At 37.6% G+C, this 15,862-nt stretch overlaps 4 protein-coding genes across 4 annotated transcripts; 1 reads left to right on the top strand and 3 right to left on the bottom strand.

The window, feature by feature from the left end:
- The first annotated feature begins 1,098 nt into the window (after window positions 1-1,098).
- Window positions 1,099-2,009, top strand: LOC115451205 (15-hydroxyprostaglandin dehydrogenase [NAD(+)]-like). Its single transcript, XM_030179444.1, has one exon. The coding sequence runs from the start codon at window positions 1,155-1,157 to the stop codon at window positions 2,007-2,009; it is 855 nt and encodes a 284-aa protein (XP_030035304.1). The 5' UTR covers window positions 1,099-1,154.
- A 3,449-nt stretch (window positions 2,010-5,458) lies between these two features.
- On the bottom strand, window positions 5,459-6,495 carry LOC115451206 (15-hydroxyprostaglandin dehydrogenase [NAD(+)]). The gene has a single exon (XM_030179445.2). The coding sequence runs from the start codon at window positions 6,333-6,335 to the stop codon at window positions 5,490-5,492; it is 846 nt and encodes a 281-aa protein (XP_030035305.1). The 5' UTR covers window positions 6,336-6,495; the 3' UTR covers window positions 5,459-5,489.
- Window positions 6,496-8,974: 2,479 nt separating this feature from the next.
- Window positions 8,975-10,182, bottom strand: LOC115451224 (15-hydroxyprostaglandin dehydrogenase [NAD(+)]). Its single transcript, XM_030179462.1, has one exon. It carries the CDS (start codon window positions 10,108-10,110, stop codon window positions 9,262-9,264), a length of 849 nt encoding a protein of 282 aa, XP_030035322.1. The 5' UTR covers window positions 10,111-10,182; the 3' UTR covers window positions 8,975-9,261.
- Window positions 10,183-13,262: 3,080 nt separating this feature from the next.
- LOC115451225 (15-hydroxyprostaglandin dehydrogenase [NAD(+)]-like) lies at window positions 13,263-14,674 on the bottom strand. The gene has a single exon (XM_030179463.1). The coding sequence runs from the start codon at window positions 14,627-14,629 to the stop codon at window positions 13,781-13,783; it is 849 nt and encodes a 282-aa protein (XP_030035323.1). The 5' UTR covers window positions 14,630-14,674; the 3' UTR covers window positions 13,263-13,780.
- Window positions 14,675-15,862: the final 1,188 nt, after the last annotated feature.

Here is a 15,862-nt window from a genome sequence, read left to right as displayed (position 1 = left end):
AAAACCATTGAATAAAAGAAAAACCGACTCCAAAACCACTACAATCCAAAAATTTATTAAACTTTATACACAAGCAACAAAATTTTATATTCCATGCGTGTTTTTATGTTCATATGCATGTTACATATATTTGGAGTCGGTACCTAGTTTATTAATTGATAAAAATGGACACAATAACGTGGGAAAGGGACAAGTTGTCCAAACTAATTTTGAATGCTTTGGGTTTTGTTTGTCATTGTTCTTCGTAATCGTAAAAACAAAAATAAGTTTATTTTTCGATACGAAAATCAACTCATTAGCATAGGAAGTACACCTAAATAGGGTTACCTAATTGTTAAAACAGTATTCCTTTTTTAAAACTGCTTTTATTTTTTATATCAGAGTGAGTAAATAGCAGTTGTCTTACTACAATGATATTGATTGGTCGAAATGGAAGCATCACTGTAATAAAATTAATGTTGATTGCGAGTGACACTCTCTAGATATGTTACAATACATAAAGTTTTATAATGAAATTAACAATAAAAAATTTAGATCGAATTCTCATCGTCGTATTTTCTCTTATTCCGTTAAATGGTTGTCTCTATGCCTTCTTTGCATTGTTTTCAATATTAAGTTCGTGTTTTTTGTTTTTAGAGTACAAAGCTAAAAATATATAAAAATCAAAACGAATTGAAACTCAACTGCCTCAGTGGATTAGATGTACTGTACCAAACATAATCAACGTAGGATCTAGAAAATTAAATAAAATGTCAATAAGAAGTACGATTATGTAATTCTAAACACTGTTTATCCTATTGATTATTAAACTAATGTAACAGATATATTTATTATTATAATTATTATATATGGTATGCCTTTTTTGTAACAAAACATATTATCACAAACATGTGGCATGTCCTACAATATAAATGACAGTCATTAAAGTCGGATGTGCTCGATACATAAATTATAAATAGATAATAAAATATTAATTAAGTACATAAAGGCCGTTGAAACACGATATTCAATAAAAAAAAAACCAACAAAATTAAAACGATCCATCGACAACCATATTAGTCAGTACTTTATATACGACAGGTTTTATTAAAATGGCATCATTCGTTATCCTCAATTTGTTAGGTTCGTATAAAAATACAAATAAAGTTGAAACAATGAATGTGGCCGCTATATTTTTCTGCCTTGTAGCAACATTTGGTCACGTTTATTTAGAAGAACAGCTCGATGGTAAAGTGGCAGTCGTGACCGGCGGAGCTAAAGGCATTGGCTACGCGATCGGAGACAATTTCCTAGAGTATGGGACCAAAACCGTGGTTATTGTCGACAAAAATCGATTAAGAGGTTTGAAAGCAGAGAAGGACCTTAACTGTAAACACGGCGCCAACAGAACTGTGTTCATTTATGGCGACATCACTAAAGATCTGGATAGAGTGTCTAAACAAATCTTCCAAAAGTTCAGGTACGTCAATATCCTTGTGAATAACGCTGGTATACTGGACGAATATGACCCAAAGAAGACAATTGAGACTAATGCGATGGGTACCGTACTATGGGCAGACAGGTTCTACAATTGCATGAGAAAGGACAGGGGAGGCAGAGGAGGAACCATCATCAATATAGCATCTATCTCTGCTTACATGAGTGATCCGTTCTTGTACTTTTATAAAGCATCGAAGTTTGCTGTCCTTGGCCTCACCTTGGGCATGGGGCATGAATACAATTATTTGTTTACTGGAGTAAGAATGTTTGCAATATGTCCTGGTGCTACACGCACAGATATGACACGACAGGAAGTCACAACTGTGGAAGAACAAAGAGAAGTCTTTGAGAAATTCTCGAAAACCTTAAAATATCAGTCACCTGATAACGTAGGGAAAGCTGCAGTTCTGCTGTACTGGACTGCCACTACTGGCACGGCTTATACTGTCCAAGACGGGCAACCACCAATAGTGTCTCCTGACAGAGTGAATATTACTATGGAGGCTATACTTAACGTTATACACCAGTGAGTACTAATTAGGTTGTTAATATACTTTGTTTTTTTTTATATACTATTTGTTTCATTTTTTATATAAAAAAAATTATTATATTTAAAAGTGCCTTGGGGTCTTAGATTTATAAGCAACGAATCGATTGACATCAAAAATAATTCTACATAAATTGCCCATTTTGTTGTTAATTAGATTTTTTTCCAAAATTCGTTAATGTCGGTCTTGATGTCGTTTTGCTGGTGGTAGGATATATTTTATATCCACTCGAATAGCAACTACCGTATACAAGGTATTAAAACCCGCCATTGTGGTGGTTTGGCGTAACGACACATTTACGAGGAGCTATGTGTGTCGCTTTCCGGGATGTGCCATAGAGAATTTCCCGCCCTCACACCCACCACTACAACTCTTGTAAGCCAAGATCAGCAGTGGCACGCATTTTTGACACCGAGCAGTGAAGCTCGGCGAGTCTCAGAGAAAACTAGTTTATCATTATCCCGCAACGAAATTAATCAAATAGAAAGATAGGGTGGAGTTGGAAATGTTTATTGTCCATTTCCCTCCATAGCAAAGCGGGAGACAAAATAATGAACTAAGGAGGCGTTTTAACCTCAACGATAGGGACGTATACAACTGGATAAGCTAGTTATGAAGGATGAAATAAAGTTTATTCAGTTTCTATTTTCCTTCAATATCCTCATTTCTCCTGTTCTCCTAATATCCTTTATCCTCATATCTATTATAATTTTCCACCCATGATGGTTGTGATCATCTCTCATCTGATCAAAATCCATATCTATTCCTAGAAAATGTAACACAGCAGCAATGCTGCACCCGCGATGCTTAGTAAAAGACATAAGAGGGTTTTCACTTTGCAACCAAGTCTAACGCGGCCGCAGCCCGGCCGCGTGTCATTTTTATACAAATTTCATATAGCCTGACCTCAGACGTTCCTTTTGATCGTCTCATCGTTCTAAGGTATAAAAAAAACAAAAGTTCCAAAGCCTATGGTAGACATGCCAAATGACAGTATGTTTTTTTTTCTGAAAATAATAGTTTAACTTAAAGGATAATAGATTCAGCATAAGTTAGTCAACATGATATCCGATATGATATACCGCCAGATAATATCTTCGCAATTCGTATGTAAAATGTTTTGGTACGTAGATTTCGGCGTGTTATTTTTTTTTGGCGATAAAGTGAAGGATTAATGATAAAATACAAACGTGACTTTGAAAAGTCAGAGGTGTGTTGCTTTGGACCTTCGTTTTAGCAATACTATCCGTCCCCAACACTGCGTTTTTTGAACTAGACTATCAACCTTCTTATAATGAGAATTAACACAAAATACAAGCCGAAATCAGAATCTCCTTCATTTTTTGAAGTTGATTAAAAACAGTTTTATGGTAGATCGCTCATATGTGAGAGTCCGCCTGAGTAGGTACCACCGCAATATTTATTTCTGCCGCCAAGTAGCAGTGGATAGTCACTGTTGTATTCCGGTTTGAAGGACATTGTAGCCAATGTAACTACTGAACATAATGAAACTTAACATCTCATGACTCAGGATGGCGAGCGCGATACATTTACCAAACAATACTTTGTAATTCAAGGTATTGGATGGTGTTTCTATTGTTTATGGACGGTCGTATCCCTTACAATCAGGCGAACGGCAAGCTCGTCTTGTCATTCAAAGAAATAAAAAATAAATAAATAATAAGCTGGTTTATTACCCGACTGATTTACATTCTACGAGACGGTTTAGGTACTTAACTATCCGGATTGTGCAACGCTATAGTTTTCACGTTTAAAGTGAAAACAATTAAATGACTCGTGGTAAAATGGGCTGATCCAAGGTTTGACGATAGTCTGGGGGCTGTATTCGTCACGCGCGTGTGTGTAACAGCCAATTACAAACTATCCTTATCATTGGGTAAACAGTGGAAATGGATGAAGCATTAAATGTTAACATTTAACTATGTTGATTAAATAGTGTAGGTATTCTTATTTCTTACCATACGAAAGCATCACTCGTCTTCACCTTTGCTGACATTGTGCCAAAAATTATCCATTAATAAAGAATATTTTCACCAAAATCCTAGTTTTAGTATATTTTTTTTACATTTTGCAGTTTAATGGGAATGTTGCGTGTGCGTGAGTATATTTCGGACTAAAAGTATGATTTTATCGCTGAGATGAATTCTCCTAAGTAGTAGAAGTGGCATTAGGACGTGTGAAATTAAAATTACTTTTTATTAATATTGATTTTGTTCGAAACTTACACTTTTTCGTTTTACATCCACGGCTCAAGTGACTTATTGTAAAGTTATAGCGGTGACTAGTAGCAGACTCCCCGTCTGTATAGGTGGCAGTACGTTGCCTGCACGATACACCTCGTAACGGCGAGTATCCGAAACAAGGTGTATCCAGGCGCCGCACGTGACATCTTCCCGTCCAATGGGGTGTGCCTGCGCGCTCACCAGGAGAGTCACGTAGTCCATGGCGCGCGAATGTACGTATGTAAAAGTTTGTAGTTAAGTGCATTAAAGTTTACGCTGTAATAAATGGAATCTTATTGAAGCTGACCCACCCCGACTATAAAGTGTTATTTCCAAGTAGATAAATATGTGGTTTCATTAAGTAAGGCAATGTCAAAATGTCCCTGGACATATTTTTAAATTACGTGTATCATCAGGTGTAGTAGTCACAATGCCGTGTCAATATAAAGAATTTTTCCAAACAAGGATAAAAAAGACTAGCATTTAGAAATTTTACACTGATGGTGAGTACTCCCAGAGAAGTTTTGGTACTAATATGCATACATGCATACTTCAAATCGTTTTAACAATAATTAGATTCTACTTCAATACTACATGAAGGCAAAGCAGCAGGAATCTGGTTATATGGACCTATGCTCACAGGTAACTCCTGTTCATAAATAATAGCAACGCTACGCAATAGAATACATTGCTCAGTCGGTCCGCGGATATTATTTACATTTTAACACACGCCCGCATACACATGCTTTTACATCCGAAGCGGTAGACGGAAATGCACCCAAAGTACCACACCATACATCAATACTTTTGTACATCTTATTATTATTATTTTTACTGCTTTAAATAACAAGGCGACATTCGCCTGATGGTAAGCGATACGATCGTCCATAAACAGAACAAACACCATTCGATAACTTGAATTACAAAGTATTGTTGGTTATTCCACTGCGCTCTCCATACTGAGACATGGGATATTAACTGTTATTATGTCCAGTAGCTACATTAGATACAATGTTCTTCGAACCGGAACACAACAGTGACTACACACTGGTGCTTGGCGGCAGAAATAGCCATTCCGAATGTACCTACCCAGGCAGACTCTCAAAAAATAATAGAACGAAAAAAAAAATTGCAATTGTAATAATATTATACGTAATCACATAATATACCTACAATATACATTTAGAACTATTAAGTATTTATTGACATTATGTTGATACTACAAGCTGTCCAAAAATGCAATAGAGATATTTACTCTATCAGGAGACACTATTGGCGGCTTCCCGCCGTCCACAGTGTATGAAGTGCCGGTGGTCCCGGTGCTGAACAACAGAACTACAGCCTTCCCGACGTCATGAGCTGACTGCCAAGGCGCGTATTCTTTGTATCTATCGAAAAGCTCTACTTGCTCATCCATAGTCATTTGTTGGCTCAGTGTCATATCCGTGCGTGTGAATCCTGGACATATTGCAAACATTCTTACTCCACTAGACAAATAATTGTATTCATGCCCCATGCCTAAGGTAAGGCCAAGGACAGCAAACTTCGACGCTTTATAATAATAAAAAAATGGATCTTTATAGTAAACACTCATTGATGCTATATTGATGATGGTTCCTCCTTTCCCTCCCCTGTCCTTTCTCATGCAATTGTAGAATCTGTCTGCCCACAACACAGTACCCAGCGCATTTGTATCTATAGTCTTTTTCGGATCATATTCGTTCATTATACCAGCATTGTTCACCAGAATATTGACGTACCCGTAAGTCTGGAAGATTATCTTAGACACTCTGTCTAAATCTTTAGTGATGTCGCCATAAATGAATACGGTTCTGTTGCCACCGTGTTTGCAGTTGAGCTGTTTCTCCGCTTTTAAGCCTCGTGGTCGATTTTTGTCAACGATGATCACGATTTTAGTTTTATTTGTTAGTAAATTGTCTGCGATTGCATAGCCGATGCCTTTAGCTCCGCCAGTCACGACTGCCACTTTCCCGTCAAGTCTTTCTGAATGTCCATGGACGTGTATGAGGATCCCTGCGAGGTACATGAGAGTGACCACGTACATTGTTTCTTTATTTGTAACTCATGAAGTCTGTACTACAAATAGATTCAAGTGCTATCTGTCTATTTATACAAGGAAAATGCTTCAATGTTTGTGTTATGCATAAATTAATAGAAACGTTTATCTATATGTGCAATGTAATAAAATATACTGTTGTGTTGTTTGTGTAATGTCCTGACAATACGTGAACAATAGAAGCTACCTGACTTACTTTTTTTTTTTGTTTTCGCGGTGAAAATGTCTTATGACTACCGCTCAGCCTTCGTGGGGGGCGATTGAGCGGTTATGTTGGGGTCACCGTGCCTTACGACCCGGCATTGCGCCGCCCGGATTTGATGTCGACATTCAGGCGACCGCCGGGCCAAGTCCCTAACCTATATACAACGCACGGCATACCAACTAAAACTCCGCGGTGGCCCTCTTTGGCGCATTAGGGACGACTGCGAGCTTCCTCCGACGGAAATGTCTAAGTCTACTTCCACAGCCGCTCCTGCGTGGTGCCGCCTAGTGCGGCCCGTCTCCTGTGGGGGGAGGGGCTCAGGAGCCCCCGCGCACCGAAGGACGCCCTCGGCGTCTACGGCAGCATGAGGCCTACTGCACACTGCCGTCCATCCCGGGAGTCAGCCGAAAATTGTGCTAAGACGCACAAAAATGCACTAGGGCAGACAGCCCCCTGCTGCCCGCCGACGATCCCCTTCGTGGCCCCTATTAGTCGCCTCTTACGACAGGCAGGGGATACCGTGGTGGAATTCTCCAAACCTGACTTACTTGTGTGACTGATCTTTCTATGAAGAACTTTTCAAATATTACTACATCAATGTTAATAAAATTATCCATAATTTCTATTTATAGGTTTCTATCTGTGTTCTTTAGAATTTCATTTAGAAAAGGTGTGTTTTTGGTTTACTAAGTCTGTCGTATTCTGTCCTTATGAGTAGACTGCCAGTGCTTAATTCAGCCGGCAAGCAACATTGAACAAACATTGCTGTCGGGAATAATAAGCTAGATTCGACATTCAGTTGAAACAAAAAAAAACAAATTCTCGAGGTATGACTCTTCAAATATATATAGAGCGATTAAACTACCATTTGCAAAATTATTTGATAACGACTAAACCGGATTAAACCGGAAATGGTGATATAGTAGCAGCACCTGTGTTCGACACACGCCAATATTCGTAAATTTTTGGTCCTGCGCCTGATCTCTCTCCAGGCTTTCGGATTGCCGTCCCATTGGACTGAGTGTGTAGGAACTGTGCATTGCGCACACACTTGTGCACTACAACAGCTGCGTACTTAGCTGCCTTCCGCTGAGATATGCCACCGTGGCTGAAACTAGGTTAGGAAGGGAACAGTCATTATTTCAAACATAACGTTAAGCATGTAATTATTTACTGACTTTAAAAAAAAATGGTTTTGAATTATTTTGTAGTTAAAAAAACACTTATTTTCCGTATGTCACATACTGGTGCCATTACCTTACGTAAGTAAATTTTTAATTTCAAACTTGCTTTTGCTCGCAGCTTCGCTCGCGTTAGAATTTTTCAGGATAAAAATCCCGCTTTATATTTTTCCGGGATAGAAAATAGCCTTTTTTATAGAGACACAGCAGTGACCCCACTGCTCCAATGGCAAGTGGAGTGGTGTCCAATAGAATGACAACTGACAAGAGATGACCTCCCGTCGACAGTCGACACAATTATGCCGCCTTGTTGGAATTAGATATAGACAGGTTGATCCCGGAACGCGACACACAGACGTGGGCCACTAAAGCGGGTTTTAACTCCTTGTGTACGGCGTTCGCTATACGGGCGGATATATATACATATTATCTAACATACATACATATGCATTTGTATGTAAGAAGTAGATTGAACTAAACCCAACGCAAAAACATAATTGAAGTCACGATAAAACAAAATTCGTAATATCGTTTACTTGGATCACATATATATTCCAGTCATTTTAGTTTAAAAATGAAATTAAATCAATGAATGACGTTCAAATTTACTCGAGTTCCAAGATAACAAACATAAAAAAACATATCGAATTGATAACCTCCTTTTTAAGAAAATCGGCACTAATTTAATAAAACCTCATACTTACCTTCTTGAACTCAGTAATAAGGTGCCCCTAGTCTTCCCGTAGTACTGCCTCCAGCGACCCAGACACTCGTTTCACTTTGATTCTTAAAGTATTTTCAAAGCTATTTAAAGAGGCACCCCTAGAGGCAATTCTTGTGCGCCTGGTCTCCACATCAAATGCACGCCCATGCATGGGGGCGCATTTGCCGCTACCCTAGGCATATATACCTCATGGTTACTAAATGCACATTGAGGCCTATTAGAGTTCGCGAACTTTTCTCTTCCCTCTCCCTTCCAACTATTCTAAGAGGGCTCCTTCTCCTTCCTCTTCTCATCCTTCACCCTATCCCCTTCCTTCTTCCTCCCAGCCCCTGAGACCGGATAGTCCTGAGTCACCAGCGTACCTTCCGCTGGCACCCTCGGTGATAACGGTAGGGCCTACCGAATCCTCACAGGGACTGTCGTGGTTGCTAAGCCGGGGATCGCTAGTACACCGTTAGTAGGGTACCCCCGGTGATAACCACGGCAGATCTCATAAAAAGAAATCATTAACACAAACTTTCAAAATCGTCTATTTAATGTTTAAACAACTGTGCAAGGGTTTAAATCGTTGTAATGTTAATAATTGTATACAATATTGTTTTATGTTTTATTTGGTTTAAAAAAACTTTATATAAACATATTTTTAAAAGTACCGAACTTGAGAAAATGGTAAAGAGTGATGATTTTTAAACATAAAGTTTAAGGGAACTATAGATTTGTTTAGATAATTATAGATACCTTCATATAATTGTAATAATATAAGACATATAATACACTTAATATTTAAAGAAAAATATGACGAAACTACAAGCTAAGGATAAAATCAACTGTGGTATTTTCTCTATCAGGAGACTCTACTGGAGGTGCACCGCCTACTACGGTATACGCCGTGCCAGTACTGGCAGTCCTGAACAACAGAACTGCAACCTCCCCGACGTGGTTAGCTGACTGCCAAAGCGCGACTTCGGTGAATCTACTGAAAACCTCCACTTGCTCATCCACAGTCATTTGTTGACTCAGTGTCAGATCTGTGCGTGTAAGTCCTGGACATATTGCAAACATTCTTACTCCACTAGACAAATAATTGTATTCATGCCCCATGCCCAAGGTGAGGCCAAGGACAGCAAACTTCGATGCTTTATAAAAGTACAAGAACGGATCACTCATGTAAGCAGAGATAGATGCTATATTGATGATGGTTCCTCCTTTCCCTCCCCAGTCCTTTCTCATGCAATTATAGAACCTGTCTGCCCATAGTACGGTAGCCATCGCATTAGTCTCAATCGTCTTCTTTGGGTCATATTCGTTCAGTATCCCAGCGTTGTTCACCAAGATGTCAACGCACCCGTAACACTGAAAGATTTGCTCAGACACTCTGTCCAGATGTTTAGTGATGTCACCATAAATGAACACTGTTCTGTTGCCACCGTGTTTACAGTTGAGTTGTTCCTCCGCCTTCAGCCCTCGCGCTCGGTTTTTGTCGACGATTATGACGGTTTTGACTTCGTTATTTAGTAAATTGTCTACTATTGCATAGCCAATGCCCTTAGCTCCGCCGGTCACGACGGCGACTTTGCCTTTGAGTTGTCTGTCTGGATCTCCATGCACCTGTGTTAGGATCCCTGCGAGACAGAGAAAAATTACCGCGTACATTATTTTAAACCTCCTTTCAACTTATTTTTTTTTTGTTCACAACTTCTCACGGCCACGTATAGACTCAGGTGTTTCGTTAGCATGCCTCTTTTTATACCTAAAGTGTCTTGGCCGCCATCAAAGTCATAAGTAAACAGTGCTGTTTGTTTATATATTCTGTTTATTCATTAAGATAATCGCGCATTGTCAGGTAATTTTCTATTTCTGTCTGTTACCAATTTTAAAAGGTGTCCTGTATTCTTTCTCGTTGTTATGTCATCAAAATTAGTGGTTTAGCCGTGAATCTATTAGTAACGATCTTTAGTATATATTTATTGTGGATTATGACAAATTCTGTAAAGATTCTGTGAATTCTTGCAACATTTTGTGTTCCAACTCGCGTTACTGTAGTGGTGGGGACTTTGTGGGGATTTTAGGGCGAGGAGTGAGGAGCTATTCGCTCATCTACTCCAATGATTCTACCTCGAGGGACGACAATGCGTGTAGGTTTCCCGCTGTTGTAATTGCCAAGAAAATCTTTTGGGCTTCAGGGGCTCCTTTATCCCCTTATTAACTGAATCGGGTTGCAAGTCTATCTTAGTACAACGATATATCCCAACACCGTCTTATATACACCAAAGAAAGCCACAGTTACAGTCATGCTGGTGTGTGTACGTATAATGTGACTTGCCTACTGCTCCCTCGGATGACGCTATACTCGCGAGCATCGACATTGGGTCATAAGATCATTGAAACCAACATTACCCTTCCACTCACCCTTCCAGTGGCGGTAGCTATAACGCGTTATTAATGCGCGATACAAAAAAATGCTATAGTTCATGAGATGACCTTCTATCACCAGCATTGTATTATGTCTATACATTTTGAGCCTTCTTAACCTTGTTTGGATAACACTTTTAAGGAGGAATTGCCCGGAAAATCTTCTTAGAAACACAAAATTTTACCTGACCTGCAAATCGAACCAGACTTCCCCATCCAAATTCATACTTTATCGAGAGACTGAATGCAACAGTGTATATTGATAAAATAAATTATATGGAATCATATTATTATTATAAAAATTAATATTAAAGTAAACTTGTGAGAAAATGCTTTGTTCAATTATTTTTTTTACTATGACATAAAATTCCGATATCGTTTTATAATTAAAGACCTGTCGTTTTTAACACAAGGCAATTAATGTTAACAATAATAATTATAATGATTACAATGAGGAATAACTACCTCAGTTGACAATAACAATGATATTTAATGTTCCATGAAAGGAATTAATGGTGTTATTTTCACCCTGACTCGAGAAAGCAATTGCATTTTATAGAACAAAAATACAGTATAAATTAGAAATACTGTCAACCGAGCATGTTACATGAAAAAATTTAAAATATTTTTATTTAACAGAAAAGGTCTATACGTAAAGAATATACAAAGTATTAATTTTACAGTAATATACGAAATTAATCAATCAACGGTCCCCACACTGGGCAACTTGTATCGTGCGGTCCCGTAAGATCAATCAGAAGTGCTTTTTACTACAATAGGTTTCGGTTCTATGGGAACGTCAAATAAAGATCATATTATAATATATTAGTAAAAAAAAACAACAATTAACATCCTACATTGTAATACTAGCTAGTTTATTAAGAATATATCTATTACATTAACTAGACTGCTTACGATATTTTCTAATTAACAATTTGGTTAAACGTTATATAACGATATAATCGGCAGATATAATTATATATAGATAAACATAACTAACTAATTTACTTGTTACTTTTACAGTATGATAAATACGATTTTGATTTTGGAAGCGGCGATAGCCTAATTGGGTGTGGAACGGACTGCCGAGATGAATATCCGCAGGTTCAAATCCCAAGGGCAAACATCTCTGAAATATTTAAAATAATATGTGTATTCTTTGTGAATTATCGCTTGCTTTAACGATGAAGGAAAACATCGTGAGGAAACACTTGGCCAGCGTGGTGGACTAAGGACTTATCCCTCACAGTGGTATAGGAGGCCCGTGGCCAGCAGTGGGATAGTATATAATACAAGGCTGATATTTGAAAAGAGCAACACCAAAATTTCATGCTCGTTCTTCTCTGGTGAAAAGTAAGTGAAGTGGCTCCACTGAACCAGTTGGCAAGTGGAGTGGTGTCCAATAGAATGACGACTGACAAGAGATGATTACACCTCGACAGACGACACAATTATGCCGACCTGTTGGAACTGGATATACACAGGTTGATCTTGGAACGCGACACACATACGTGGGCCACTATTTCGGGTTTTAACACCCTGTGTACGGTGGTTGCTATCTGGGCGGATATAAAATATGTCCTACCACCAGCAGAAAATGCCTATGTCCTGTGTCCTTTCCCGGGTCTCAAACTCTCTCCATAACAAATTTCATCGAATTCCGTAGGGTAGTTTTTGGGTTTATCGCGTTCAGACAAGCAAGAGATGGAGCGGGAGACTTTGTTTTATAATAATATATTTTTTTAAACTTTTAAAGGGGAACAATTACGTCATACATATTGGTTGCGTAAATTTAACCGTTGACTCGGCGCACGCGAAGAACGCTCTCAAAATTAATATTTTTCTCGATTTAGCAACATTATTCATTAGCGCCGCGCTCCTATTGGTCATAGTACGATGTTGTACAGCTTATAGCCTTTCTCGATAAATGAGCTATCCAGCACTAAAAGATTTTTTGCAATTTGAACCTGTACTACTTGAGATTAGCGCGTTCAAACAAACAAATTAACTCTTCAGCTATATATATTAGTATAGATTTTACATTGTTTACTGATGTTAATTGTTCAAGTATTTATCTAGCTTAGCTAGTAGTTTTAATCAGTCACTGACTCCAACTGGTTATGTTAAATAAATATTTTTGTTTTGGAGACGGTTAAATTTTTTGGTAAAAAGTTTTTATTTTTTTGTTTTAAAAATAAATGGAATATACAACTCTCACGCTAAGATGATACATCTCCGCCTAATACCCTAAACAGAGCTGTGATGCTTCATGTGTATATGTATGTGTATATATATACATATTATCTAACATACATACATATACATTTATATGTAAGAAGTAGATTGAACTAAATCCAACGCAAAAATAGCTGTAAAGTCACAATACAACAAAATTCACAATATCATTTACTTGGATCTCATAATTATTCCAGTCATTTTAGTTTAAAAATGAAACTAAATAAATGAATGACGTTCCAAATTTACTGAGTTCCGAGATAATTATTATTATTAATCTCGTTTTTAAGTTAATCAGCACTAATTTCACAATATCCCACCTTGAACTTAGTAATAGGGTGTCTTAAAGTATTTTCATAGCTATTTAAAAGTCTTAATAACAAACTTTCAAGATCGTCTATTTAATGTTTAAACAACTGTACGAGGCTTTAAATCGTTGTTATGTTAATAATTGTATACAATATTGTTTTACGTTTTATTTGGTTTAAAAAAATTTATACAATCATATTTTTAATATTAGAGTACGGAATTTGAGAAAATGGTAAAAAGTGATGATTTCTAAACATAAAGTTTAAGGGAATTATAGATTTGTTTTCATAATTATAGATACCTTCATATAATTGTAATAACATAAGACATATAATACACTTAATATTTAAAGAAAAATATGACGAAACTACAAGCTAAGGATAAAATCAACTGTGGTGTTTTCTCTATCAGGAGACACTACTGGAGGTGCACCGCCTACTACGGTATACGCCGTGCCAGTACTGGCAGTCTTGAACAACAGAACTGCAACTTCTCCGACGTGGTTAGCTGATTGCCAACGCGCGACTTCGCTGAATCTACTGAAAACCTCTACATGCTCATCCAAAGTCAGTTGTTGACTCAGTGTCATATCCGTGCGTGTAAATCCTGGACATATTGCAAACATTCTCACTCCACTGGACAAATAATTGTATTCATGCCCCATGCCCAAAGTGAGGCCAATGATAGCAAACTTTGATGCTCTATAAAAGTACATGAACGGATCACTCATGTAACCAGTAATAGATGCTATATTGATAATGGTTCCTCCTTTTCCTCCCCAGTCCTTTCTCATGCAATTGTAGAATCTTTCTGCCCATAGTACGGTACCCATAACATTAGTCTCAATCGTCTTCTTTGGTTCATACTCGTTCAGTATCCCAGCGTTGTTCACCAAGATGTCGACGCACCCGTAACACTGAAAGATTTGTTCTGACACTCTGTCTAAATCTTTAGTGATGTCGCCATAAATGAACACTGTTCTGTTGCCACCGTGTTTACAGTTGAGTTGTTCCTCCGCCTTCAGCCCTCGCGCTCGGTTTTTGTCGACGATTATGACGGTTTTGACTCCGTTCTTTAGGAAATTCTCTACTATTGTATAGCCAATGCCCTTAGCTCCGCCGGTCACGACGGCGACTTTGCCTTCGAGTTGTCTGTCTGCATCTCCATGGACGTGAGCGAGGATACCTGCGAGACACACAAAAATTACCGCGTACATTATTTTTAACCTCCTTTCACCTTACTTTTTTTTGTTCACAAGGTCTCAAAGCGACGAATAGACTCAGGTGTTTCGTTGGCATGCTTCTTTATATACCCAAAATAATTCGGCCCTTATCATAGTCATAAGTAAATAGTAGTGTTTATCTATATATACACAATTTAATACTGTTCTGTTTATTCATTAAGTAGTCTGTTACAAATTTCAAAAAATATCCTGTATACTTTCTTGTTGTTATAATTCATCAAAAGCCGTGGTTTAACCGTGAAACCATTAGTAACGGACTGTAGCGAATATTTAGTATGAACAACCTTCTATCCTCGAATTTGTATTATGACTGCACATGTTGGGCTTCCCAACTCTATTTGGATAAGGCCTTTAAAGGAGGACTTACATAGTAAATGGTGTTAGAAACACAAAATTTTGCCCGACCTGCGAATCGGACCAGAGTATCCACTCCACACCTTACATACCTTGACGCTAGACTGAATACCGCTTTGCCGAGCCATTTTAAAAAAAATGCAACAATGTATAATTAAAAAAGTAAAAAATATGGACTCACATTATTTAATAAAAAATAATATCAAAGTAAACCCGAGAAAACACATATAAAACTGCGTGCGTTTCGTATTTTTGTGGGTTACTTAAATAAGTTATATTCTTGATAAAGATTTTTTTTTACATATTTTTTTTTTTTTTACACAAGGCAATTAAGGTTACAATCGGGAATAATTACCACAGTTTACATTAACAACGATATTTCGTCGATTCGTCGATGTCATTGGTTTCACGCTGACTAGAGAAAGCAATTTCATTAAATCTAATATTATAAATGCGAAAGTTTGTGAGGATGGATATATGTTTGTTCCTATTTCACGAGAAAACTACTTAACGAATTTGAATGAAACTTTACAGTAATATTGGTTATACATCAGAATAACTCATAGGCTGCAATTTATAATGATTTTATGTACTTTGGTAATAATATAACGATACATGTATCAAGTAAGTCGAAAAAAAAGAAATATTCCGGAAAATTCCTTCACTCGGGCAAAACTGCGAGCAAAAGCCAGTGCAGTATAAACTAGAAATACTATCGACCAAGCTATGTTACATGACTAACTAATTCACTTCTTATTTTTACAGTTTGATGAATATGATTTTTATATTTGAAGCGGGATAGCTTAGTTAGATGTAGAGTGGGGGTGCTAGGTCAGGAAACCTCCTCGTGGT

Source organism: Manduca sexta, chromosome 12 (assembly GCF_014839805.1).
Source record: "Manduca sexta isolate Smith_Timp_Sample1 chromosome 12, JHU_Msex_v1.0, whole genome shotgun sequence".
NCBI classification, from domain to species: domain Eukaryota; kingdom Metazoa; phylum Arthropoda; class Insecta; order Lepidoptera; family Sphingidae; genus Manduca; species Manduca sexta.
Note: the sequence above shows the minus strand (reverse complement) of the source record. Positions and strands in the feature narration are given on the sequence as shown.

Excerpts from the sequence above, each read along its gene's own strand:
- LOC115451205 (XM_030179444.1), top strand. The coding sequence starts at position 1,155 with ATGAATGTGGCCGCTATATTTTTCTGCCTTGTAGCAACATTTGGTCAC.
- LOC115451206 (XM_030179445.2), bottom strand. The coding sequence starts at position 6,335 with ATGTACGTGGTCACTCTCATGTACCTCGCAGGGATCCTCATACACGTC.
- LOC115451224 (XM_030179462.1), bottom strand. The coding sequence starts at position 10,110 with ATGTACGCGGTAATTTTTCTCTGTCTCGCAGGGATCCTAACACAGGTG.
- LOC115451225 (XM_030179463.1), bottom strand. The coding sequence starts at position 14,629 with ATGTACGCGGTAATTTTTGTGTGTCTCGCAGGTATCCTCGCTCACGTC.